Here is a 24,729-nt window from a genome sequence, read left to right as displayed (position 1 = left end):
GGGTTGCTTGAACTCTAGAAAAAGGAAATTATAATTCTGCTTTCCATGCTGTGATTTGGTCTCAGTGGGAACAAGGGACAATGGGAAAGGAGTGAGATGACCGAGATGGAAGAGGGTGGCCAAAAAAAAGATAACAGATGTACAAAAGCACAAGAAAAAGAAATCACCCTCTCCCACAGTTTTTTTTTGTTTGTTTTGGTTTTTTTTTTGATAAAGGCAATGGACACGTGGGGTAAGTGTCTCTGGAAGCAGCAGCGGTGGAGGAGCTCTGCCCTGCCAAGCTGCCAGGAGCCATCCGTGGGCATCCCGGGCCAACCGCAAGGGAACAGCTGCCAGGTCTGCAGTGAATTACTGCCTGTCTGGAGTGCTCCACTCATCAAGCATCACAAAAACCCCAAACCCAAACTGGGGGAGCAGCCAAGATGGAGAGAGGCCAAGAACCAGGGARAAGAAGCTCTCAGGGATGAGCTCCTGCAGCAACACCAGCAGTCTGAGCTTMTGCAGATGTCCCCATTCTGAACATGATTTGTCATTTATATTTATCTCCTAATAATTCTGACACCAGCAACTGCTTTTCTGAACTGCAGTTCTGCTCTGTAAACTCACTTCCTTCATCACTTCCTTCATCAGACAGCAGTTACATGCCCTGATGTAAAAGATGTTGAAATGCTTGGTCTTTCACCTCCTTTATAGGTGAAGAAACTCTGAACAAGCAATTTTTTTGTCATGAATTATCCTAATGGTGACTGTGGTATCCCTTATTATTGCTTCTCTGCATAGAAGCAGTTTAATTAACACAATAATTAATAAATTCATTTATAAATTCATTTCTCCAAGTAGACAGTGTCTCTAAAGCAAGGAGACAGCCCCTGGGTGGGGATGAGGAGGCAGGAGGGACCCTCGCTCCTTTTTTGGGGTGAAAATCACAGAATCACAGAATCACAGAACGGCTGGGGTTGGAAGGGACTTCTGGAGATCATCCAAGGCAGGGTCACCTGGAGCAGGTGACACAGGAACGGATCCAGGGGGGTTGGGAATGTCTCCAGGCAGGAGACTGCGGGTTCCAGAGCTCTGCCACCCTCAACAGAAAGAAATTCTTCCTCATGTTGGGGTGGAACTCTTTGTATTTAACTTTTATGGCCAATACTCCTCATCCTTTTGCTGGGCATCACCGAAAATAATCTGGGACCACCTTCTGGCACGCCTTGGAGATAATTCTATGGATTTATGGRATCCCCTCTTCTCCAGAGTGAAATCTGAAATGTGTAACTCATTCTGAGGAGCTTTTGGAGGCTCCTTCTGCACAGAAACAATTCCGTTAAGGGTGGAACACTTCATCGCAATTTAGGTGTTTATTGCGACTGAAGGATCCACGGATGCAGGTTTATTGTGATTTAAGCATTTATTGTGACTGGAAGTCCCACACAGACGGGCGTTTATCGCGAAGTAGACATTTATTATGACCAAGCGTCCTGCAGGCGCGTATTTATCACAATTTAGGTGTTAATTGTGACCGAAGGCCCATGAGCTCAGGTTTATGGCGATTTAGGCGTTTATTGCGGCCGATGATGGCACAGGCGCGGGTTTCACCGCAGTTTAAGCGCTTGTTCATTTACCGTGACCGCCGSTCCCGCCGACACCGCAGCCGCTCTCGCGCGGCGCCTCAGGCGGGCGGAGGGGGCGTGGCCTCRGGGCAAACCCCGCCCCGCGTGCGGCGTTCCGGAAGTGACGCGAGCACGCAGTGACCTTCAGAGGCGGCGGGCGGGTGTTGGGTCAGGCCCCGCCGCTTGGTGCTTCCTCCGTTTCCTTCGGCGCCGCTCGGTGCTTCCTTCGCTTTCCTGTGCGCCGCTCCGCTCCCCGCCGCCATGCCCAGGGGCAACCGCAGCCGCACGTCCCGCGTGGCACCCCCCGCCAGGTGAGGGCCGCCGTGGCCCCTTCCTTAATTCTCCTTCCTCCCGCCCCCGCGCAGGCCGCAGCCGCTTGGCCGCCATTGTGCGGGGGGGTGACGCACCGGGGTGGTGGCAGCGCCCGGCTGGTTTGAGCAGGGTGGCTCTTGAGTTAGTGGAGCGAGGTTGGGCGCTTTGGGAGGATGGAAGTGGGTCTGCTCGGCCGCAGGGCCTGGATAGCGGTGCCCTGTTTATTACCYGCTTCTGGGTTATATCTCATTTTTCTGCAAAATAACACAGCCTTATTGGGACTGGGGAATGACCAGGCTTTAAACAGGCAGAAAGGAGCCTGTAATCCTGACCCTGTCTTGCATAAGCCGCTCACCAGTACACCGAGTTCATCCCTGCAGAGTGCAACAGGGGTGTGTGTAATCCCAGCGTGATCTGTGCAGCGCCACGAGCTGCACTCGGCGGTCCCTGTGTGTCCCTTCCAGCGTGGAACATTCTGTGCCTCACAGGAGGARCGGTGGACTCCTGTCCTTGCAGCCACGTGCCCTCTTCCCGGCGTGATTTGGACTGATAACGATGATGATGAAGATGAAGTGAGGTTTCTCTTTATGTCCTTGCAGCCGGGCACCCCCGAGGAGAGCCGCGTCTCCATCACCGGCTCCTCGGGCCTCGGTCCCYGCAGCGGCTCCACCTTCTGCCGTGGCGGCCCCGGGGCAGAAGCAGCCGGGCCTGCTGGCTCAGATGGCCACAACTGCTGCCGGGGTGGCCGTGGGCTCGGCCGTGGGACACACYGTCGGCCACGCTATCACTGGAGGATTTAGTGGAGGGGGCAGCTCCGATGCTGCCAGGCCTGACGTCACTTACCAGGTGAGGGAAAGCACAACTGGACACCAACTGAGGGCACAGATCAGCTCTGTGTGTGCTGAGGGAGTTGCTAGAGCCTTAAACACCACATGAGGCACAGCTTGGCTACTTACAGTCTTTATATAGTCTACAGACAATGTGTATATATATATATATATATATATATATATATAAAACCATGTATAGTCTGTAGCTACTGACTGAATCTCCAAGGTAACTCAGACCGTGAGTCATCTTAAAAAGAGTTCAGAGGGATGCAAGTGATGTGTGCTTGTGGCACACAATGTTAGTGTTACTTTCTACTGTATTATTCCTCTGATTCAGGCAGGACTTCCATGTTCCAGGCCTCATGTTCCTAAACATGAGGAAGAGTGGGTGGTAAGACCTTTGCTCAGGTGCCATCCAGAGGTACCTGAGCATATCCAAAATAAAATCACCCAGTTAAGTAATCATCCAGTAAGTTTGTTCCTTAACTACTCTGAATGTGTCATTCCACTGCTGGGAAATGATTTTTTACTTCAGTCCTTTACTTGTTTTCTATTTAAAAACCAAAGATTTTGACTAAGATGCAGGGAAGGGCCCTCAGTAGGCGGCGTGATGGTGGTGTGGCTTTGTAGCTGAAGCTGTTAGAAGGGTCCTGATGGAGTAATCTGCTGTTTCAGGAGCCCCAGGGAGCTCAGGCTGCCCAGCAGCAGCAGCAGCAGTATGGTCCTTGCCAGAACGAGATTAAACAATTCCTGGAGTGTGCTCAGAACCAGACCGACCTCAAGCTGTGCGAGGGCTTCAGTGAGGTGCTGAAGCAGTGCAGGATTTCTAATGGTAAGTACACAGTTCTAACAGAGAACTGTTTAATGAGATAATCAGCAAAATTGTCATGGGAATGATATCCTGGGGTTTTGATCCATCTGGTGAAGGATGAGGAGTGATAAAGGTATGCTGAAATCTGGTAAAGCAGCTGCTGTTCTGTTGGGCTTCWTGGTTGGGTCCTGTGGGTGGAGAGAGGGTGAATTGCCGGTACTTTTGTGTTGGTGTATGGTTTGAAGATGACTGGGAAAGTGGCAGCAGCACATCTGGGGAATTAGCAGAGCTAAGGACAACAAAACCATCCTGTCCTGGGATGAAGGAAGTAGCTGTGCACCAGTACTCTGCTGATGTCTACAGCTCAGAATATGCCAGCAAAGATGAGGGAAGGGGGAACACCCTGACAGATTTCTTAAGGCAAGAAAAACCWCCTCCTATTCAAGGATCCAACACTTACTGAGATAACTCCTTCCCTTTCAGGTTTGGCCTAAGCCTCCACAGTGAGGCTGCTGAAGATCATCTTGCAAGAACTGACCTATGAATGAAAAAAAAAGCTTCAGTAATAAAGTTTCAAGCTGTCTGGTTTTTTGTTAGTTCATATATTCACACTCTCATCCCTGTGGCTTGTCTCCTGCCATAGCTGCCTCTGATGTGATACAACTTCACAGCCGCAATTTAATTTAGCACATGATGGAGGGATGAATAATAAAGCAGAATGAGTTAATTTGGGTTTAACTATTTTGCTGATTGTTGTGTTGAATGTATGTAACACAGTCTATAAATAAACTTCTCTSTATAGAAATGCCTTGCTTTAGCTGAGTGCTGGAGTTGAGCTTTTGAAGGGTGAGGAGGAGAGAATTCATTCTGGCAGGGTTGGTTCCATTTGCCAGGTGTGCTGCCAGCAAGGCTGGAGCTGCAGGAGTTCAGGAATGTTTGCAGCTCTGCCTGTGAGTTATCCCCTCACCGACCTTTTGAACCCCACAGGCATCCTCTGATGAAAATGGGACACARGTCTGTGTTGCTTGAATCTTGATCCCCCAAAAACCTCTGTCATAACTTCGAACTCTGTGTCCAGATTCCAGGGATTCTGAGCAATGATTTCTCTCTGCCACTGTGCAGGGCTGGCACTGCCACAGCTCTGTGCTTTTAAGATAACACAGTCCTGCATCGCACTCTGAGCCCGCAGAGGCTGAGGGTGTTTCTTTCCTCTGATAGGACTGAAACATGAGAGGATGGTCCTGTGGCCTTTCCCTCCTGCCTGGCTCAAGCAAGTGACAAATCCACTGCTGCCACATCAAAATKATCACTATTTTAAAAGTATTTACTGATGCAAAGTGCAAAACCTCCTTTTTCCATCGGAGGGAGCAGCCACATCATGCCTTGCTCAAATCCTTGGAGCTGATAAAGYAAACACCATGCTCAACACCAGGAAGTGTGGCGGAGAATAATCCTGGTCTGAAAAGTGTAATTCCTGTTAAAAATATTTTCCATACCATGACCTGTTTTCCCTGAAGTGCTGTTGTGCTGATGGGTGTTCTGCCTGTTCCTAAAGCACTTCACCTTTGATCTTGCAGTTCCTGGAAGTGAAAAGATTAAATCAATGCTCAAAATGGAGCAGAGTCACCTCAGGCACGGGGGATATTGACAACTACCTGTAGTGGAGACACGAGCAGCTTTGCCTCTGCCGATCRAGCTCCCATTGCATTTGTGAGGTGTTTCACCGTCAGGTTGAAACTGAAATTAAACCAGTGTGGGGTTTGGGCCAATCTGTGAGAGGACGAGAGGGCCTTTAGCTGACAGTGGAGATTCGGTTAGATATTAGCAAAAAACAAATCACTGGGTGTTCAGGCATTGCAATATGTTTCCCAGGGAAGTTGTGGAGTCACCATCCCTGRAGATATTCGAGAGGCGTCCGGACCTGGCGCTGGGTGATGACTGAGCCGCACCGTGGACACATTGCCAGCGCTGGGACCGGCTGTTCTTTAAGGTCTCTCCCAAATTTCCCAATTCCCYGATTCTCCTCTTCCAGCCCCTCCCGCAGCCCATCCCCGCCCCGGGGGCAGCACCACCCCGGGGAGGAGGGGCCGGGGCCGCGCCGGTGCTCGGCGGCGGAAGGGTTAAACCGGGGAAGTCCCGCAGCTCCGGGGCGGCCCCCGGCCCCCCCTTGCCCCTTGCCCGGCCATGCCCGCCCGGCGCCCGCCGCTGCCAACTCTCGCTGCGCTTTCTGCGGGGCCGGGCGGCGGCGGCCGGCCCTGAGCGCTCGGCTCCCGGCGGCGGCTCCCGGCTCCTGGGCCTGGGCCCRGCCCGGCGCTGCCCTCAGCGAGGTGAGGAGCCCTGAGGGGAGGGTGCGTGAGGTGGGGGGGTCCTGCCCCGGAAAACTCCCGAGCTCAGCGTTCTTTGTCTCCGGGTCAGCGGCGGGAACACCGCGGGGCTGAGGGAGAGGGGCCGCGTTCCCCTGCCGGCCTAAAAACTGGCTTGAGCTTGAGCTTTGCGGGTTTATTTGTTTTATTTAAGTATATCCTTCTTCCTGCTCAGAGTCCCTCCTGCTTGGCAGCTGCGGGCGGGCSCCTCTCCCTCAGGGCTCCTCAAGGCAGAAAATCCCCTCCCAACCCCCCGTGCCCCCCTTGCGCTCTGATAAAACCCCAGAGTATCCCGTTATTGCCCTGCACCGACCGCTTATATAATTCCAGGGTGTTTTAAACACACTCCCGGGCTCTCCYCTGCCGGGAGAAGGCAGCACGCAGATTCCAGGCTTCTCCCGGCGCTGCTCYGTAGATGCTCCCCAGCCTCCAGCCCTTCCCCACAGTACCAACCCTCAGCATTTGGATTTTCAGCTTCAAAGATAACCAAAGTTTTCGATTACCCCCCACCTCAGAGATTTTTTATTTTCCCTACTTCCTGATCCTGCCGCCTCTCGTTCGTGATTTCGGCTTGGTTTGGCATTACTCATAGTATTTCCAGCAGCTAATATTTTGTAAAATAAATCAAACTCATGATTTTTTAGAAATGCTCAAGCCCGAGTTTGACACGCCTGGCAGCAGCAGCCAAAACACCACATTGGTCCTTAAAACCAGGTCAGGTCAGATACACATTGCTAATGAGATTTAAATGTACTCAGATATGCCAGTGCCCTGGCAGAGTTACTGAGAYGAGGGCAAAGGAAAACCCACAGAACTGGGGACCTCCTGCCCACCTCTGTCCCCTCCCCACCATCAAACTGTCACCCCAAAGGGACAACTTTGCTGCCCAGCTTTGTAAGWGCTGCTTTCCACCCTGAGCGCTTGGACTCCGTGTATGGGCACAGAAACAAGCTGCATAAAAAAATCCCCCCAAGCCTGAAATAGGAAAAAGAAATGGGACAAGAGCCTTTGAGGAGCTGTGGAGGCTGCTGGCAGCTGCACAGGAGTGGCTGAGGGAGYTCTTTCAGCTGCTGTCCTTAGGCTGGCTCGGCTCCCGCTGTCCCCAGTCCCTCTGTCCCCATCTGCACCCTGACCCTCTTGCTGCTTCACTGACCCTCACCACCTCTTTTTCCTCCTTCTCAGTCCTTTTCCATTCCCTTTAAACACTGTTTCCCCCTCCTTATCCTCAGCCAGAGACAACTTTATCATCTTAAAAATAACAAGGAAAACAAAAAGGAAAAAAAAAACAAACCAGGGGCAGATTCCAGCACTTGGGGTGGTGATGGTGTGGGGTGGCGTTTCTGGAGGCTGCTGCTGTGAGCTGGGGGCAGGGAAGGGATGAGGTTTTGAGGCTCCCAGCCCCAGCCAAGGGGACAGCCAGGCTATGGGGTAATTCAGTGGGATTTCTCTTGTTTCCAGTGGGATCTCCACTGGAAACAGGAGYATCCCAAAGGCAAAGCTTGGCTTTTCCAAGCAGCAAAATACCCCCTTTACTTTTTGATTCAGGATCATCCTCGTTTTTCTCGCGATTTTCTGCTCCATAAAGAATCGAGAATCCCAGCCTTGGGGGCAGRGAGTGCCCATCCTCACTCTCTTTTTTCTTGCAGCCCCTTTCTGCCCTCAGAGTGCTGCCWGACAGGAGCCAGAGATGACCAAGGAAGAAGATCTTCCAGACTGGCACTCATCCAAGGAGTTTTAYGAAAAATATGAGCCGAAGGAGGTTTTGGGCAGGTAAAGCTTTTAGTTTTGGGTTTTTTTTTTGCCAAGCAGCTTGTTTTGGTTTCACGTCCTCCAGTGCCGAAGAGGAACAGCACTCCCTGGGAATCTGATACAAACAGGGCCCACAGGCAGCATGGGGCTAAAAATAGCATGGAACAGCACTTTCCATCAGCTCAAAACCTTCTGTCCCACCGAGACAGGGTGACAGAGCGAGACCCGCTGGTGCATGAAAATCCCAGCCAGCCCAGGTGCCGTGGCTGGACAGGCAGGGATGGAACCCCCCTTTTTTACCTCTTGTCCCTGGCAGGGGGGTGAGCAGCGTTGTCCGGCGATGCATCCACAAAAGCACGCGGCAGGAATACGCCGTGAAGATCATCGACATCACGGCGGGGAACATCTCCCCCAAGGAGGTGCAGGAGCTGCGCGAGGCCACCACAAAGGAGATCGACATCCTCCGCAAGGTCTCAGGCCACCCCAACGTCAGTAAGTCAGGCCTTGAGTACCCCAAGGGAGTTTTCTTCCCTGTTTTTTCCTCAAGGTGTCCACAGGAAGGGTTTTTGGGGTGATATCCCTGGATGAGGCAGGGCACCTGCACAGAKCACTGTTTGCTCTCCCTCCAAAYACAMYATGTTGCCTCCCAAGCACAACACTRGTGAAGATCAACTCATTAACTCAATTAGCAGTTCAATCAGCAACTTTAAGTCCATTGATGGACTGTGCTCACAGCSCCTGTGTTTTATTGCAGTCCAGCTGAAGGACAGCTATGAATCCAGCACCTTCTTCTTCTTGGTGTTTGACCTGTGAGTACCAGCTGGCTCAGCACCTTGGGCCCACTTCCTTTCTGCAGATTGATCCCAGCTTTTGATGGCCCAAAAACGGCAAAATGTGGGGACAACCAAGGTAGAATCAAGCCTTGATTACTGCAAGCTTTTGATGGCCCAAAAATAGCAAAATGGGGGACAACCAAGGTAGAATCAAGCCTTGATTACTGCAAGCTTTTGATGGCCCAAAAATGGCAAAATGTGGGGACAACCAAGGTAGAATCAAGCCTTGATTACTGCAAGCTCATTGCAGCCCTGCTGCCAGCACTGTTTCCCCTCCGTCAGCGGCTCAGCGCTGCTCGGGTTTCCCTGTAACCTTTGGTGGCAGCTCTCACGCATCCCTCAGGGTTATTTATATRCTCAGTGGGACCAGGGTGTCTGCAACACCACAATTCCCAATGCCAGGGCAGTGCAATGGATGTCAGAGGAGTGGGATGGCASTGGGAGAGCCCCATCTTTGATGGCTGGACTTGCTAATCCTAAAGGTCTTTTCTAACATTAACAATTCTATCTGAAACATGCCCTGTCCAGGCACAGCCTTTCCTCCTCCTGCCTGCTATTTTACTGAAATACAGAAAGGCATTTTTACCCCTTTTATGGAAGTTATTTTGTGCCCTGGGCTGTTAAAGAGCAGCAGCCCTTGGGTGATCCTCCATGGGGACTCAGGGTTGATTTGCTGTTGCATCTCAGCCTCTGCCTGACTCTTTTTTCCCTTCCCTCATGCAGGATGAAGAGAGGGGAGCTCTTTGACTACCTCACTGAGAAAGTCACCTTGAGCGAGAAAGAAACCAGGTAAGGGCAGATACAGAGGGGTAAAAATCAYCCTGCAAGAGCAGAGTGTGGGTTTGAGGGGTGGGCTTGYAGCCAGCACTGCACCCTGGGCTGTRCTCAGAGCTGAGGGCAGTCCCTGTCCCYATCCCTGGGATTGTGGATATTTGGRATTGAGCTGTCACACATCCCCAGGAAGATCATGCGAGCGCTGCTGGAAGTGATCCAGTACCTGCACTCCATCAACATCGTCCATCGGGACCTGAAGCCGGAGAACATCCTGCTGGACGATGACATGAACATCAAGCTGACGGATTTTGGCTTCTCYTGCCAACTGCACGAGAATGAGAAGCTCAAAGGTAGGGGGATGGCTCAGAGGAGGGGGTGAGGGTGATGCCACCCTCTTATGAGTCAGTTGAGTTTCTCCAGCCCCCTGTCACCTGTAGGTGCAAACTAGTGCTGGTTTGTGCTGTCCTGCTCACACACAATTTCTACCTGCACGTGGCCTTCACACCTCTCTTTGCCATCAATCASTTGCTGCCCATTAGGAAAATCCTAGCCATTCTACTTCTTTTTTCCTCCAGTTGATCCTCACTACTCTACCCATTTACAGCCCAGCATTATTGCCCCCAAATCCTACATGCAGAGCCACATACCCAACAACAAGCACCTCACAAACATCCATATTATTATCTTTGCTCACTTTTTAATTCACAAAAAAAGTCACCAGTGAGATGCACACAAGTTCCAATTCCTCCCCTTGAGCACCATCCCTGCAAATATCCCATCTTGGGCTTCCTGGGAGAGGGTGGGGATGGCACCTGGGTGKCTCAGGGGGATGCTCTGCCCTGTGTCCCTGTCCCCACAGAGATCTGTGGCACTCCTGGCTACCTGGCCCCCGAGATCCTGCAGTGCTCCATGGATGACGAGCACCAAGGCTACGGGAAGGAGGTTGATATGTGAGTGAGAAACTCTTCCCTAAACACACACACATGTGGTTTGAGGCACAGCCAGAGCTGTGCTGTTGGGGACCTGTTTGTTTGGAAGGAATTAAATGATGCTCCAAAAGCCATCATTGGGGCTGTGTGTGTCACCAGGGGGCTCTGGCACAGAGCAGTGGGGACAAGCCCATCTCTCCACTTTGCCTTATCAGGGAGAAGGGAAAGCAACACTTTCTGTTCCTAAAAGTGAACTTGGGTTCTAAACACACCTTGTGCAGCCCCTGAGAGAGCAGCCAGCTCAGGRCAGCCCAACAGAGCTCTGCAGGGACTTTGCCACTATCTCTGGTGGCTTCACGCTCATGTCTGCAGTGGTCAGAGCTGTGACCAACCACTCAAAACCCTCTGAGGCATTTTCAGTTTGAACACCACTGTGTAACTGCCATGCCAGGACACCTGGCAYTCCACAGCCCTAGGGCATCCAGCCTGGCTGCCATCACCTTGTCCCACCTGCAGCATCCCCTCCCTTCCCTAAAAAGCCCTGGAAAGGTCAAATACTCCATCCCATGGCATCTTCCTGCAGCATCCAGGGAGCAGYTCCCCATCAGCTCAGCTCAAACCCCTGCAGGGCAGTTCTCTCCAGCTTTTCCAAGGAGGCAAAGGCAGGTGTGGGCACCCCCGGGGTGCAGATCCAGCTGGGTGTCCCTGGGGTGTCCCAGGGGTGCTGCAGGGTCCATTTGGGCTGCCCACAGGTGGAGCACCGGGGTGATCATGTACACCCTGCTGGCCGGCTCGCCGCCCTTCTGGCACCGCAAGCAGATGCTGATGCTGCGCATGATCATGAACGGCGATTACCAGTTCAGCTCCCCGGAGTGGGACGACCGCTCCGACACCGTCAAGGACCTGGTAGGTGCTTGGGGTGGGAAAACTTGGAGCAGGGAGTGCTGCAGATCCCTGGGATCCCTGAACGATCCGGTGCCCTCACAGATCTCGCGGTTCCTGGTGGTGGACCCACGGCAGCGGTACACGGCGGGCGAGGCGCTGGCACACCCCTTCTTCCAGCAGTACGAYGTGGAGGAGGTCCGGCACTTCAGCCCCTTCCGGAAATTCAAGGTGGGGATGAGGCTGGGAGCTGCAGCAGCCAGCATTGGGATGGGTTTTCCAGCTGAGCTGGGAGATACTGGGAGTTGGGCAAGGCTGATGAGGCTGGGATTTGGGAGGATGTGGCAGCCGGGTAGAAACTCCTCTCCAACCAGACCCCTCCTGGTGTGTGCTCTGTGGTGCTTCCTAAGGRCATTTTCACAGAAGGGAGAAACTGCCTTTCACCTCCAAAGAAAGCATTAAAAGAGCTGGAGTGTCCAGCCTGGAGAAGGCTCCAGGGAGACCTCAGAGCTCCTTCCAGTCCCTGAAGAGGCTCCAAGAAAGCTGGAGAGAGRTTTTGGACAAGGGATGGAAAGCCAGGACAAGGCATTATGACAGAGGGCAGGGTTAGAGGCGATACTGGGAAGAAATTCTTCCAGTGAGGGTGGAGAGGCCCTGGAACAGGTTGCCCAGAGAAGCTGTGGCTGCCCTGTCTCTGGAAGTGTTCCAGGCCAGGCTGGACAGGGCTAGGAGCGCCCTGGGCCAGTGGAAAGTGTCCGTGCAGGGCTGGAGTGAGATGGACTTGAAGGTCCCTTGAACCCAAACCATTCTGGGATTCCCTGGCAGCCACACAGGGACTAAACGGTGCCAGGCACTGGGCTCCCTCCTGACTCCTCCACACACCCTGGTGCTGCTCCAGCCCCATTGTGTGAATTGCCCTGAGTCCCAGGCTGCTGCGGGAATTGCCCTGAATCCCAGGYTGCTGCAGGAATTGCCCTGAATCCCAGGCTGYTGTGGGAATTGCCCTGAGTCCCAGCCTGTTCCCCAGGTGATCTGCCTGACCGTCCTGGCCTCGGTGAGGATTTACTACCAGTACCGGCTGGCGAAGTCGGTGACCAGGGAGCTGGTGGTCAGGGACCCCTACGCCCTCAAGCCCGTCCGCAAGCTCATCGAYGCCTGTGCCTTCCGCACCTACCGCCACTGGGTGAAGAAAGGGGAGGCCCAGAACAGAGCTGCACTCTTTGAGAACACCTGCAAGGCCATCCTGCTCACCCTGGCAGCCGAGGAGGAGTTCTTCTGATCACCCCCGGCTTGGCTCACAGTAGGCGAGTAAAATCTTTGAAAACAAACCGGTGATTTCTGGGTTTTGACATTTTCTTTCGCTGGGCTCGGGTCAGGTGCAAACACAAACCCTGCAGGCAGCTGTGTGSTTGGAGAAGGCACCTTTTAACACAGCCAGAACCAGCCACAGCTCCCCATGGGGAAGGCTCAGCCCTCAGGCACCCCCAGTGGTTTTTTGGGATGGACACAGGGGGACAAGAGTGCCCTGAGCTGTGTCCCATGGGCTCAGGGCTCCTGCTCCCATCAGGTTTGGTGCAGAACTCGGACACAGAGAGTTTGTGCTGTTTGTAACCCCTGGGGCAGATGAGGCACTKGTTTGTGTCACCTGTCACCTCATTTTGGCACTGCTCCAAGGCCACTAAAGCTGCCCTGTTTTACTCCTGGGGAGCCTCAGCAGGTGACATGAAGCTGGGACTTCCCAAGGGAATGGGAGCTGGTAGTGAATCCCCCCTTCCAGGGATGTGCCCCATAGCTTCCCCTTGGGCAGCTGCCCCTCACCAGTAGTCACAGGGGGCTGTGGGTGTCCCCTCACAGCAGCYCAGTCCCACACGTGCACCCCTCTGCTCGCTTCACATGGACAMTAAGGAGAGCTGGGATATCTCCCACTCCAAAAGGACACTCGGACAAACCCCTGCCTRCCATTCCCAATTGTCTCCCACCCAGATGTTCCAGTGCTGAAAAGGCTGAAAATATTTATTATTAACTTTTAAAACAACAGGGGTTTAATGAAGTGACAGCTGGGGGTTCCTGTTCATCTCCACAGGAGAAAATGCCTCAGGTGTTCCCCGGTGACCCCTCAGAGCTCAGGTTTGGTCTGGCTTTTCCAGGATGTGACAGGCGGGACGTCGGCAGCGCAGCGGAAGCTGAGGTTGTCAGAGGCCGAGTCTGGTGTGTTCCCCATCCTCACAGGGCAAAAGAGACCCAAAATTAGGGATCCTTCCCAGTTAACATATCCCTAATACATTACAACCCTCACAATCCTAGCGTGACCTGCTAGAACAGCCTAGAAACACCTTCCATTTCCCCTGAGTAACTCTGAGAAAAGCATTTAATTATAAATACCTGCTGGAAAAACATGATTTGAGAAGCTATTAAGAATGGAATTATAGCAGGGAAGTTTTTAGCCGTATTTGTAGTGTGCTCTGCAGTTCCCTCTCAAAAAATCATGTAGGAACAAACAAACATCCCCAATAAAACTAACCCTGAGAAAATCCTTGTGAAGCAGCACCTGGGCTTTGGCCAGACCTACCTGGTGGTGACACGAGCTCTGTGGTTTGCAGAGCCATCGGCGGTGTCGATCCACGAGGCTCCTCTCAGCACCTGCATGTTCTGAGCCCTGGGTGCCCGTCGTGGAGCTGGGAATTCTGATGCTGTCCATTCCCAGGTGTTTCCCARCAGGTCATAGAGCCCTGGGATGGGTTTGTGTCAGAATTAGGAGAGGAGTTTGCAAGGGCTGCAAACTCAGTGCATGGGAGGGGCCACAATATTCAAAGCATCATTCGAGAGTGCGGTTTAATTGTGAGGCTGAAGAAATTCCTCACTGTATTTCAAACTTTAATGTGTCTCTGCATTTCCCATGTGCATGAGGGCATGGCAGCCAAACAATGTACTTAGAATTTTTGTTACATCACATCAAATTGAAAAATAACTCAATTAAATTTTAATTAAAAGGAGGTGCATCTCAGCCAACTCCAGTACCAACCATTGATGCTTTTCCTGGGCTCACTTATCCCACCCAGATGCTGACATGATCTGACATCTGAAACTATCCCAGCTGCAGGATTTGCTAATTAATGTTAATTTAGGAGGCAGATGCCACCCCAGAGTGGGCTGGGGGTGCTCTGTACCGTAGCTGTTCTGAGGAGGGAAGGCTGTCACCGGGGAGACACCATGGTATCCGTCCTCAGCCGTGTCCTCCCGAGGGAAGTCACCCTGGGGGAACAAAATTCACTCAGAGCAAAGAACCATCCCAAAAACACCAACTTCTGCTCTTCACTGGGCTGTGCTACAATTTAATTAGGCAAATAACTCTGGTGTAAATTTATACTGCTCAAAAGTGATCAACCAGCTGAAGTTGTCCCTTTTCAAACAGATTTATGCACAAATTTTTAGAAGCAGTAAAATYCTGCTTTCCCAGGGAAGATGATCTGAGCCCAGCATGGGTAGGATGATTTTTAGGACCTTACCTGCCACAGGTTTGTCCGGTTTGGCTGGAAYTTGTTTCCCCAGGGATACATCCTTTCTGCCAAGAAGGAAAAGACACCTGTTAGCCCTGGGTCACTCCAATTTGTAACCAGGATTTGATGATTGTCCTTTTTTCTGCTCAGCTTGGGGTTTTATTAATGCATTTTATTAATTATTAATATTATKWCACTTTAAAGCCAAAAGAGGTGGTTCAAACCCCCACAGATGAACCCCTGAAAACATTGCTGGAATGAGGTTTGGATCTGGTGGAACTAACTCCACCCCATGCCTGGTTTGGGAAAAGCTCAGAGTTTGTGGTACATACGCTCCAGTCCTCCYCTGGCAGCAAATTCCCACTCCTCCTCTGTCGGGAGCCTCTTCCCTTTCCAGGCACAGAAGGCCTGAGCATCATTCCAGCTCACGTGCAGCACTGGGTAATCCAGCCTGTCCTTTATGCTGGAGCCAGGGCCAGAGGGCTGGGGAGAATTGAAACAGATTTTAATTAATTCGTAACGTTTTCATTAAAAAGGGAATAAGGGCTGGAAGAGATGAACGGATAATGCTTTCCCCCCATTTTTGGTCAATAAAGTTCAGCACACACAACGCACACGAGCTCAGAGTGGGGAGAAGTCACCACATCAGGATTTTACACACCAGGGTTTTACCACACCAGGATTTTACTCACCTGTCTCCAAAAAGCCTTCTCGATGGGCAGCCACCACGGGGCCGACTGGGGAAGGAAATGACACCAGATTAAAGGTGAACTGGTGACAGYTGGATGGTGACAGTGGGCTGTGTTAGACTTGGAAAGGCTCAGTGCTGCAGTTGGAGCTGGGTTAGCACTTGGATGGTGCTTTCCCACAGAGCAGAGGCTTTGCTTTTAAAAGTTAAAACAGATCAAGAGGTTCATGCTGTTCAGTTTTTCTATTTAAAATCTGATTATTAAAGCACTTTGAAACACATTTGGCTTCCTCCCAGCTCCCCGGAGTCCAGACTGACAGTGCTCACAGAGTGGAAACAGAGGAGCACATGAATCAACCCCAGCTCAAACCTGCTGAGGTTCAAAAGAAAAACCACCCCAGACTAAAGAAAAACCTCTGAGAACAGCCAGGCYCTGCAAAGAGGCAGCTGCTCCTCCGTGGAAAGGCAACACCACCATCAGTGAAACTCATCAGTGAAACTCATTGTGTGGGATTCAGATTTACCTCCAGTTTTTGGGTGACTTTTTTTTTCAGCTCTTCAGATACGAAATCCTCAAATACAAAGCTCCAGCCAAATGCTTCTGCTTCTGTTTTGTACTTCTTTTCTTTAACAAACTCCCTGGYGTAAACACAACATGCTCTGGGTAAGAGTTCTTCAAGCTCTGCCCCACAAATCTGCGTGTGCAACAAGGTCAGAGCAAGGCAAAAAGCACAAAACCTACAGACCCCCCCCAGCTCCAGCTGGTTTGATTTAGATAACAGATAAAATAGTCCAGTGAGYATCTTTTCACAGATTTGATACTTGTTATGTAGGTAAACTCAGCCTGGAGTCAGCTTTCCATAACTGTAGAGATAAAAAATCCCTTAAAAGCCAATAAAACCTGCGGCTGCTGTTAGTGGAAGAGAAGGGGAGGAAGAGAAGTGGAAGAAGGGAAGGAAGGAATAGGGAGAGGAGAAAGAATGGAGAAGAAAAAGAGAGGGAGGAGAAAAAGGAGAAGGAGGAGGAAAAGAGAAGGAGCTGAAAGAGAAGCTGAAAAAAACGGGGAAAGAAAGAGGGGAAAAAATATAAAAAAGGAAATAAAAGGAAGGATGCTTGCAAGCTACACTSCAAAATAGTTCAGCTTACACCTACAAGGGGTGATTTACCATTGAGAGACACATTTTTTTTTGCATTGGCTTTCAGACACCAGGAATCAGCCCCAGAACACCGAGGAACCTACACGTGCTCCTGCCCCCTCCCCACAGCCACCTGAGGCAGCCAGGGCTCACCTGAAATCCCTGTTTGTGACCGGGTGTTTGTCGAGAGCAAAGGGCTTCACTGTCACCTCCCTGGCGGGCCCCTCCTCGCTGCTCCTCTCCAGGGAGCTGGATCCCATCTGGAASGTCCCTCCGGGCAGCTGCACCATGCCCCCATCCTCTCCGAACGCTAAAAACGGAGAGATTCGATATAAATTTAATTCTGAAACATGAGCGAGGCGAATTTACTGTCGGGATGCCCCTGCGTGTGCTGTAGGGGATAACAGCGATTGGTCAAAGCATTTTAAATCCCATTTTCGGGAAAGGGAGCGGCTCCTCTGGGGAGGAATAAATAGGATGCTCCTTGGAAGAGGGTGTGGAGGGAATTTTGGGGGATACCGGTGGGATTTGTGGGATGGCCGGGGGGATTTTGGGGGTGCCGCGGCTCTCACCGCGCTGTGCCCCCAGCACCCCGCAGCACAGCACCAACAGCCCCGCTGCCGCTGCCATCGCGGAGCCGCCGCAGGAACCGCGGGGCCCCGACCCGGAGCTGCTGCGGGCTCGGGAAGCGCTTCCGGGGCTGCCCCGCGCCGAGCAYGGCGGCGGCTCAGGGACATCCGTTCTGTAGGAAAGGGGCGTTTCTGTCACAGCAGCTGCGTAGGGGGGGTAAAACTGCCTGGCACCGGGGCCACCCGCAATCCTCCCGCACTAAGGGGGCTTTTTATAGTGTTTGAGCAGGTTTTCTTAAGGTTTCGTTYATACTCAGTGCGAGGAACTTCACACAAAGCACCGCTGGAAGTGGGGAAAATCATTTCAGAGTGCAGGAGCCCGTTCTCCCACAAACCCACAGCTCTCTCTAGACCTGCTCTACCACTCACTGTCCATAAACACTTWAACCCAGTGTTAAAAACCCACCCCTTAAGACAAGGATTCCAACTTTGAAYAGGTCCTTCATCCAAATTTAAGCCCTTCTGCAGTCAGCAAACTCAAGTTTTATTCACAAGCAAGTACAAAACCGTTAAATGACTGACTTAATCCAGCTTTTATTGACTGAACAAATTCCACAACTGATCCCACCCTGTTCCCCCAGCACACTCTGGAGCAGTTGTTTCACAAAATTCCCAAGAGTGGGACTGAGGAATGCAGCCCCTTCCCTGCAGAATGTTCAGGATGGGGTGAAGGTTAAAGAACAGCCAGCCAAAGCACAGAACAGAACAGTTTATTGGGTAAAAATGGAAAGCAACTCCAGCCGTACAGTTCAGTGAAATCAAAAATAAATAACTCCTTTTTAGAGCCAAATCTTTGATTAAGTTGCTAAGATTTTGAGTGGCCRTGTTTACCAAAGGGGCTACCCCTCCCAGCAGAATGACTTCTGGCGCTGGGAGCTCCACCACAGCCAAGGACGGGGCCCTGCGGTGGATTCCTTGGAGAAATTCCATGCCAAGAGCAGCTSCAGCTCAGCCCTTCAGAGAGGACATTCCAGCTCGCATGATTTCATCCACCAAGAGAATATTGCTGGCAATCACCGTGCTAGAAATGAGAAATAAGTAGTGTTACAATTAACAAACTCAGCTTAATTTTTGTGCTTGGAGACATCTTCCTGTGCCTGGGATGCCCCAGTTTTACCTCATGAGAACAGARTGCTGTTTCAAGTGAAATCCTGTCACCCTTACCATGAATGAAGCAGCTGCTTTTTGACATTGTAATTATCCCAGATCCCAGCTGCTGCAGCCACCATTGGCTCCCCTGCAACACAAGTGAAACAGCCTTTAAATAACCAGGAGCTCACACAGAGAACTTTCTGCTGCCATCTGATATCCCKCACTGTAGTCTTCCCATGTGCTTTATCCTCTAAAAACCTCAAACCAGAATGCACTGAAGTACAACTGAAGCCAGGACACCTGCCAAGGCTTTTTTGCAGCTTTTTATCAATAAAGGCAGAACCTTTCTGCATTCAGAGCAACTTTGTTCTTCACAGAGCCGAGCCAGGTTCTAACTGGAGCATCACCCTGTGGCTGAGGGAGTCCTTACCAGTGTTGAGATCAACCCCGGTGAGCTGCCCCGACTCCACATGCTCTGCCTGGACCTTCACCAGCGTCTCCTGGGGATCGTAGCCTGAGTTCTGCGCGAGCACCTGCCGCAGAACAGAGATTGCTTCATATTGGTAATTCCAGTGCCCTCCAGCAGAAAAAGCAATTAGTCTGTGTGTGCTTTAAAGCCACTTTAGCACCCAGAAGCTCCTCATACCTTAGGAATGATGAGCAAAGCATCGGCAAAAGCCTGAACTCCGAGCTGGGCTCTTCCCTTCACGCTGGRTTTGTGTTTCACAAGAGCATTGGCTACTGCCACCTCCAGTGCCCCTGCTCCTGGCACCACACATCCTGCAAGGGAAACCTCTACAGTCAGCACCTATTTCAATTTAACAGCTCATTTTTAGGGCAGTTTGATCTCTTCCTTCCATATCTTGTACCTGAACAGGTGAGTACTTGTACAGCTATCAGCTCCTTGCAAATACAAGGTGGCAGAACTAGAAAAACACCTCACACTTAGCTTGGGTTTGGATTGGAGTAGGTACCCTAGAAACTGACTGTAATTCCCTAATTTTGGGATGAGTTTCTACAGGTCCTTAAYATGATGAACAGGAATGGAACTCACCATCCTCAATAGCATTTTTCACAGCCCGCAGCCCATCCCTGACTGCGTCCTTGATCTGGGTGAGYGTGTGCTTGTTGGGGCCCCTGATGAGCAGGGTCACGGAGCGAGGGTTCTCACACTTCTCAATGAAGGTGTATTTCTCCTCTCCCTGTGGAAAACAAGGTTATGTTTGCTTCTCAGACACTTGCTTCATCAATATGTWCAAAAATAAATAAACTGGATGGTTTCAGGCTCAGCTCTGCACTGACAGCACTTATGAGAAGCAGCAGGACTTGCAGGACTTTATTTCCATGAGGTTTTAATTCAGTACTCTTCAAATTCCTTCTCTTCAAAGACCTGCTCATACTCACCAGGGTGTACTCGTAGACAAGGCCTGCGTGCCCCAGGCAGTCAGGAGTGAGATCCTCCACGGAGTTCATGGCAGTGCCACCRCAGGCCAGGGTCAGTCTGCCAGAGAACATGGACAGCTCAGCTTTATATTCAATAAAACCCAAAGTCATTGACAAGAAGTGCAGGATTTCAGCATGTAGATACTAGGTCTGGAACAGCTTGTTTCTGTTCGTGGAAGAGCTCTTTAAGAATCAAACTTGTAGAATTAAGTCTCCTCTGAAGCATCCTGAGAGCTCACACTGCCCTTTCTGCAGCCTGTACAGACTGCTCAGGGTGACACCAGAAGAACTGGACAGATTGAAATAGGATTTTTAGTCAAGTCCATATAGGTGGATTTAAACCAGACTTGACTCCCTGTCTGTTTGGAAGAGCAGGTTGGACCCTCTCCCCTCCCAAAAGCTCACCTTTCCATGTTCCTCCTTTTAGCTCTCCTCAAAGCAACTATTCCCTCTTTGGCAAGTGCATCCAAGGAATACGGGTCAATTCCCTGGAAATGAAGRAAGTGACCATMAGGATAAAGACAAAGCTAAAACCACTTTCTCTCTGTCTGACACTAAGTTCTTCCTCAAGGCTCAAAGAACATCTCAAGTAGGAAATGTACATTAAATTCAGAAGTACCAGCCTAAATTTAGCTAATTCTGTCTCCATAAGTGTACCAGCTGAGTCACACAGCACATGGCTTCCCAAGGAAGCCAGAATTCCAAATTAATTTTTAGTCAGACCCTTCATCTCACCTTCTGGTTGATCACAACAAATCCTTTGTCGGAGTCGCCACAGGCTTTTTTTTTCAACTCTATGATTTTGTTGACTCTGTCTTCAATGAACTTTCTTTCTGCTTTCACCAACTTCTCYCTCTCTTCAGCACTTTTATAGAAGAATCCAGAGCTCACCTCTCTGAAGGGGAAAAAAAMMCCACAAAAAAGCAGTGAGAAAACTTCCTTTCTGCTGCAGAAATAAACTTCAGCAWAAASAATGAGCCTTTCAGTCACATTCTAYAGAAATCAACCCTAAACAATTTCCCCCAATCCACACTGCTGTTTCACTCTAGTTCAGAGCTTTTCCACTTCAAAAATTAAGGTACACTTGAAACAGAGAGAACCCTAAAGTGTATTTATGTGTTTGTTCTAGATACCAAATTATTCCCAAGAAAGGAAGGACTTTCAGCCTTTCTGTGATCACACAACAAAATAAAAGCCACTGTGAAGCTCTGTCTCTCACTGACATTTTTTCACCCACCACCTTTCCCAAAAGGCCTGCAGAAGGGGCATCATCTTTTACCTTAACAGTCCTTCTGGTTGGTATTCAACCACATCTTAAATAAAAGTCCTTATGACAYGGGCATTTGCTGTGTACTCACGTTTTCTCATACTCCAGAGACACATTGCAGGTAAGGATAAAAGCATCTTCCACTCTTTTCTTCATGTCAGGGTGGCGAGCTCCGTGATCCAGAACCAGCCCCCTGATCAGCCTGCAAGATTAAAAACCATTTCTGTGTCAACGTACACAAATATGTGATTTCATGGAGTGCAGGCTGGTCAGAGAATACAACTGGTCCAGCCCAAACTGGCTGGGCACTTGTGTTGGGAGCAAACAAGGATTGTGTATTCCCCTTCCAAGGGCATGCCCATTCCCATAAAGAAGCACACCAGGCACAGTGAAAAAGGAATTTGCTCTGGCATGGTGTCTGACTGCATTAGCTACTGAGGAAAGCTAGTGCAGAATTCATCCATGCACACAGGGGAATAGAAAGCCTATGGAATCCAGTTTCCATTTATTAAGTGTTATTTTACATTTAACAGATGCTGACCTAAAGCATAATCAAGCCACAAACATTATTATTAAGAAAAAAGAGTATTTATCCAACGCTGTTTTTCAAAAGCTTAAGCCAGTGTTACTCTTTGCTATTCAATAATTTTTTCAGGGAATCTAGTTCTGTGACTGAGAAACTTCTGCCAAGAGATTTCTGGCTAAAATCTGTGTTTCTGCCTTTCTTTCAGCCCCTCCCCAGCAGCTTGTCCAGTGGCAGCTTTAGGTTTTAGAAACCAGAACTCCCCAGGCTACTCCAGCCTCAGGGCCCCATTCAACTGAAGCTCAACGATCCTCCTGACTTACGTAGTGTCTGTCTCTGATTTGTGTTTCATCTCCATGATTTCCACCATGTACAGGTCAATGGGCTCTCCTGGTTTTCTGACTGTCAGGACAGAATCTACCACAGCCTGGAACAGAGGGGAGGGCAAATGTCCCAAAGTAGCATTAATTTTCTAACGTGCAAGTTCACATCTTTCTCTCCATTCACTTAAGTGATTACTCCAGCACTTTAAAAGCTGRATATCCTCACACAAACAGGGACACTCACCTCTGTCAGGATGTCAGCAAGCTCAGCGTGGACTTTAGTTCGGAGGGATGTCCTGGCAACATCTATGAGGGTCTCCCTGTCCATCTCCTTGGATACTTTGACCTGCTCCAAAACCTCAAGTGCTTTCTCCTTGGCAATCTCAAATCCTTCTGCTACTATTCKAGGGTGCAAACCCTAAGGCAAGGGAAGAGAAATCATTGGACAATGGAAGACAAAATGATCCTTTTGCCACAAACAGAACCCATGATTTCAACATTCCATGTAATGTCAAAACATTGAGAATATGCTACAAGGTGTTCTGTCCTTCTGAATACATGTAAAAGGAATGCAAATCCTTCCAATGCAGAGGAAAAGAACAGATTAATTTAGCACAGAACTCAAACCAAGGGAACTACAAAGCACACTTGGGTGTTCACTGTGCAGCATCAGTGTCTTGTTCTGAAGTCGCAACACCCCAAATACCTGCCCTTAGGGAGGAGCTCCTTTTTCACATACAAGAAGTGTTTTGACTCACACAAAACAAAGTAACASCAGGTATCACACAAAACCTGMAAAGCTACAGTATCCACATTAAATGGGTTTGATTTTCAACAAGTTACAAGTGCTCCTCTCCAGCTTTTTCCCCTTTTTACAACTTCCCTGATACACTAATTTAAAGTGAAAAAATACATTTTTATTTAACTTGTGAAACAAAAAAAAGCTSAAGGGTCTCAGTGAAGCTTCCAACTTAGCCACATACAAAAAAATACACTGCATACATACCTCAGAAATATAAAGATCTGCCTGCTTTAGGAGTTCTCCAATGATCAGGACRTTTGAGGTGGTGCCATCTCCAGTGATGTCATCCTGTGCTGTTGCTACTTTTGCTATCAAGGAGGCCGTGGGGTGTTGGATTTGCTAGACAAAAATAAGAAGCTGAGGAGTTAAATTTCAAAATTTAAATTTTGCAGTGGTAGAGCAAAAAAGAAATCTGGGACCAGCTAAGAAAGTATTGAAGGTGATGTTTTAATGGTTTATGGCAATTCAACAGGTTTGAACAAATAACAAATATTGTGACAATAAGGGGATTGAATTAATCCATATAACACTGTTTCCCCCTCAGATATGCAGTTGAGTTCTGAAAGCCAAACTAGTCTTTAGCTGTATGAGCTTCACAGGGAATGGATGCACCATTCAACAAACAGGCTGGCACTAAATCCATTGTGTTTAGAGTTAACTCATTTAAACCTGAACGATCAGTACCCTAGCTGGCTTGCTACTCCTTTGGCTTATTTTACYTCTTATGGAGCCGTTTATATTTTTACATTATTTTCTTTACAGTACTGCTTTAAACTGCACTTACTTCTTTATCCGCCTCMCAAGGGACATTTTGCTTTCGATGGATTAGGGTGGGGCAGTGGGAGACGAGATCCCCCCTCACCCAAAGGCGTTCGTCCCTCCCTGAATTCCCCCTGCGAGGATCAGCCCCAGCTCACCATTTCCTGCAGGAGCACGTTGCCATCTTTGGTCAGCTTGATGTCTCCGGCCCCCGACACGAGCCTGCGGACGGCACCGGGCGGGTGAGCAGCGCTCCGGCCCCAAAACACGTGTGGGGCCGCGGGCCCGCACCGCTCCCTCCCCTTCCATTCATCCACCCATCCCCGGCCCCAAAACACGTGCGCGCCCGCAGGCCCGCGCCACTCCCTCCCCATCCCTCCATCGCTCATCCTCTCACCTTCCCGCCCCCGCCTTTGTTCCCCTTCGCATCTCCCGATCCCCCGGCCGCCTCCCCTCACGCCTCCCCTCAGGCCGTGCTCCCCCCCAACCCCACCCGCGGCGAGAGGCGCGGGAGCTCCCTCACATCTTCATGGTGCCCTTGGGCCCCAGGTTGGTCCTGAGCACGTCCTGCAGCCCGCGGGCCGCGCTGATGTTGACGGCCAGCGCGGCCTGGGCACGGGCCACCTCAGCCTTGGGGTTGAGCGCCTTCACCGCCATGACTGCGCTCCGCTCTGCGCCGCGCCGGGCGGGGGCACCTCGGCCCCGCCTCCCGCCCGCCCCTTCTAGAACTCTCCGGACGTTCCCATTGGTCCGCTGGCGACATGCTGCATTTTTATTGGCTACAATGCCTATCGATCATTCCGAGTGCTCCCGCCGCTGAAGAGCGCCGGCGCTCATTGGCTCGCTGAATCCCCAGCCGCATTCCTATTGGCTGTAGCGCCTGTCGCTCCGCCTGGTCCCGCCCCCCGCTAGCCGCTGAGGCCCCGCCCCCAGAGCRGCCCGTGAGGGGAGCGCGGACGGGCGGGGTCGGTGTGGAGCTCTCTGAACGGGCAGAGGTGGTCGGTGTTTAACCCACTATCTCATATCACGGACACCCCCAGCAGCCTCGCAGAACTGTGAGAATAAATAATTAAACCCGGTGATTTCATGGTAGACCGATAGAATTAATAGTTAAGTGGATTGGATTAATAATCAGTGTTTCTTGGTTAAAATTCGGGGTTGAGGTTAATCAGAATTCRTCTTCTTACAACATACAAGCTGATGTGTGGGGCGCCGGGGCCTCTACAGCCCGCAGTGCACCCCTTGTACTCGGCTTTCCTGGACTGAGCCCTTCCCAGGGGTTCTAAGCATGGGGATGATCCCTCCTAAGGCCGTGCAGAGGTTTCCCTGTGGAATAAACCCGGAAATATTGTTGTCAAGGCAACCTTGATGGGTGCAGAGATGCTTGCCCTACATGGCCTGTCAGCTCTCACACTTGAGACACTGAAATATTTGTGTCTTTGGGTTCTCAAAGAGRGGACAGGAGATATACCCTGGAGAGGAT

The 24,729-nt window shown here is 50.6% G+C and overlaps 4 protein-coding genes and 2 non-coding genes across 8 annotated transcripts; 2 read left to right on the top strand and 4 right to left on the bottom strand.

The window, feature by feature from the left end:
• Positions 1-1,735: 1,735 nt before the first annotated feature.
• CHCHD2 (coiled-coil-helix-coiled-coil-helix domain containing 2) lies at positions 1,736-4,363 on the top strand. Its single transcript, XM_057386725.1, has 4 exons — positions 1,736-1,915; positions 2,516-2,762; positions 3,422-3,578; positions 4,041-4,363. The coding sequence occupies exons 1-4, from the start codon at positions 1,866-1,868 to the stop codon at positions 4,049-4,051; spliced, it is 465 nt and encodes a 154-aa protein (XP_057242708.1). The 5' UTR covers positions 1,736-1,865; the 3' UTR covers positions 4,052-4,363.
• Positions 4,364-5,633: 1,270 nt separating this feature from the next.
• PHKG1 (phosphorylase kinase catalytic subunit gamma 1) lies at positions 5,634-15,803 on the top strand. 3 transcript variants are annotated; one of them, XM_057386719.1, is made up of 11 exons: positions 5,634-5,884; positions 7,567-7,690; positions 7,986-8,161; positions 8,424-8,478; positions 9,226-9,291; positions 9,463-9,626; positions 10,136-10,226; positions 10,958-11,111; positions 11,193-11,318; positions 12,115-12,391; positions 15,570-15,803. In XM_057386719.1, exons 2-10 carry the CDS (start codon positions 7,608-7,610, stop codon positions 12,364-12,366), a joined length of 1,167 nt encoding a protein of 388 aa, XP_057242702.1. In that variant the 5' UTR covers positions 5,634-5,884; positions 7,567-7,607; the 3' UTR covers positions 12,367-12,391; positions 15,570-15,803. The 3 variants fall into 3 exon arrangements, with proteins under 3 accessions (XP_057242702.1, XP_057242704.1, XP_057242701.1); XM_057386721.1 differs by lacking the exon at positions 15,570-15,803 and adding an exon at positions 13,171-13,233; XM_057386718.1 differs by lacking the exon at positions 15,570-15,803 and having other exon boundaries at positions 12,115-12,447.
• Positions 13,204-17,097, bottom strand: SUMF2 (sulfatase modifying factor 2). Its single transcript, XM_057386722.1, has 9 exons — positions 16,981-17,097; positions 16,562-16,718; positions 15,797-15,911; positions 15,277-15,321; positions 14,917-15,067; positions 14,594-14,649; positions 14,255-14,339; positions 13,657-13,816; positions 13,204-13,309 (listed from the first exon to the last, which is right to left on the bottom strand). Exons 1-9 carry the CDS (start codon positions 17,036-17,038, stop codon positions 13,204-13,206), a joined length of 933 nt encoding a protein of 310 aa, XP_057242705.1. The 5' UTR covers positions 17,039-17,097.
• Positions 17,098-17,730: 633 nt separating this feature from the next.
• Positions 17,731-23,944, bottom strand: CCT6A (chaperonin containing TCP1 subunit 6A). The gene is made up of 14 exons (XM_057386724.1): positions 23,770-23,944; positions 23,405-23,468; positions 22,692-22,826; positions 21,930-22,103; positions 21,686-21,789; positions 20,931-21,041; positions 20,308-20,467; positions 19,978-20,060; positions 19,534-19,630; positions 19,184-19,331; positions 18,776-18,909; positions 18,560-18,662; positions 18,202-18,274; positions 17,731-18,058 (listed from the first exon to the last, which is right to left on the bottom strand). The coding sequence occupies exons 1-14, from the start codon at positions 23,901-23,903 to the stop codon at positions 17,986-17,988; spliced, it is 1,593 nt and encodes a 530-aa protein (XP_057242707.1). The 5' UTR covers positions 23,904-23,944; the 3' UTR covers positions 17,731-17,985.
• On the bottom strand, positions 21,171-21,305 carry LOC130586028 (small nucleolar RNA SNORA15). The gene has a single exon (XR_008966653.1). It is a non-coding gene; the product is annotated as a small nucleolar RNA SNORA15 (small nucleolar RNA).
• LOC130586029 (small nucleolar RNA SNORA22) lies at positions 22,221-22,352 on the bottom strand. Its single transcript, XR_008966654.1, has one exon. It is a non-coding gene; the product is annotated as a small nucleolar RNA SNORA22 (small nucleolar RNA).
• Positions 23,945-24,729: the final 785 nt, after the last annotated feature.

The sequence above is a fragment of the Malurus melanocephalus genome, unplaced genomic scaffold (genome assembly GCF_030028575.1).
Source record: "Malurus melanocephalus ecotype Western Australia unplaced genomic scaffold, MMel_1.1 scaffold_1038, whole genome shotgun sequence".
Classification (NCBI taxonomy): domain Eukaryota; kingdom Metazoa; phylum Chordata; class Aves; order Passeriformes; family Maluridae; genus Malurus; species Malurus melanocephalus.
The sequence above is the reverse complement of the archived record's forward strand: the minus strand, read 5'-3'. Positions and strand labels throughout refer to the sequence as shown.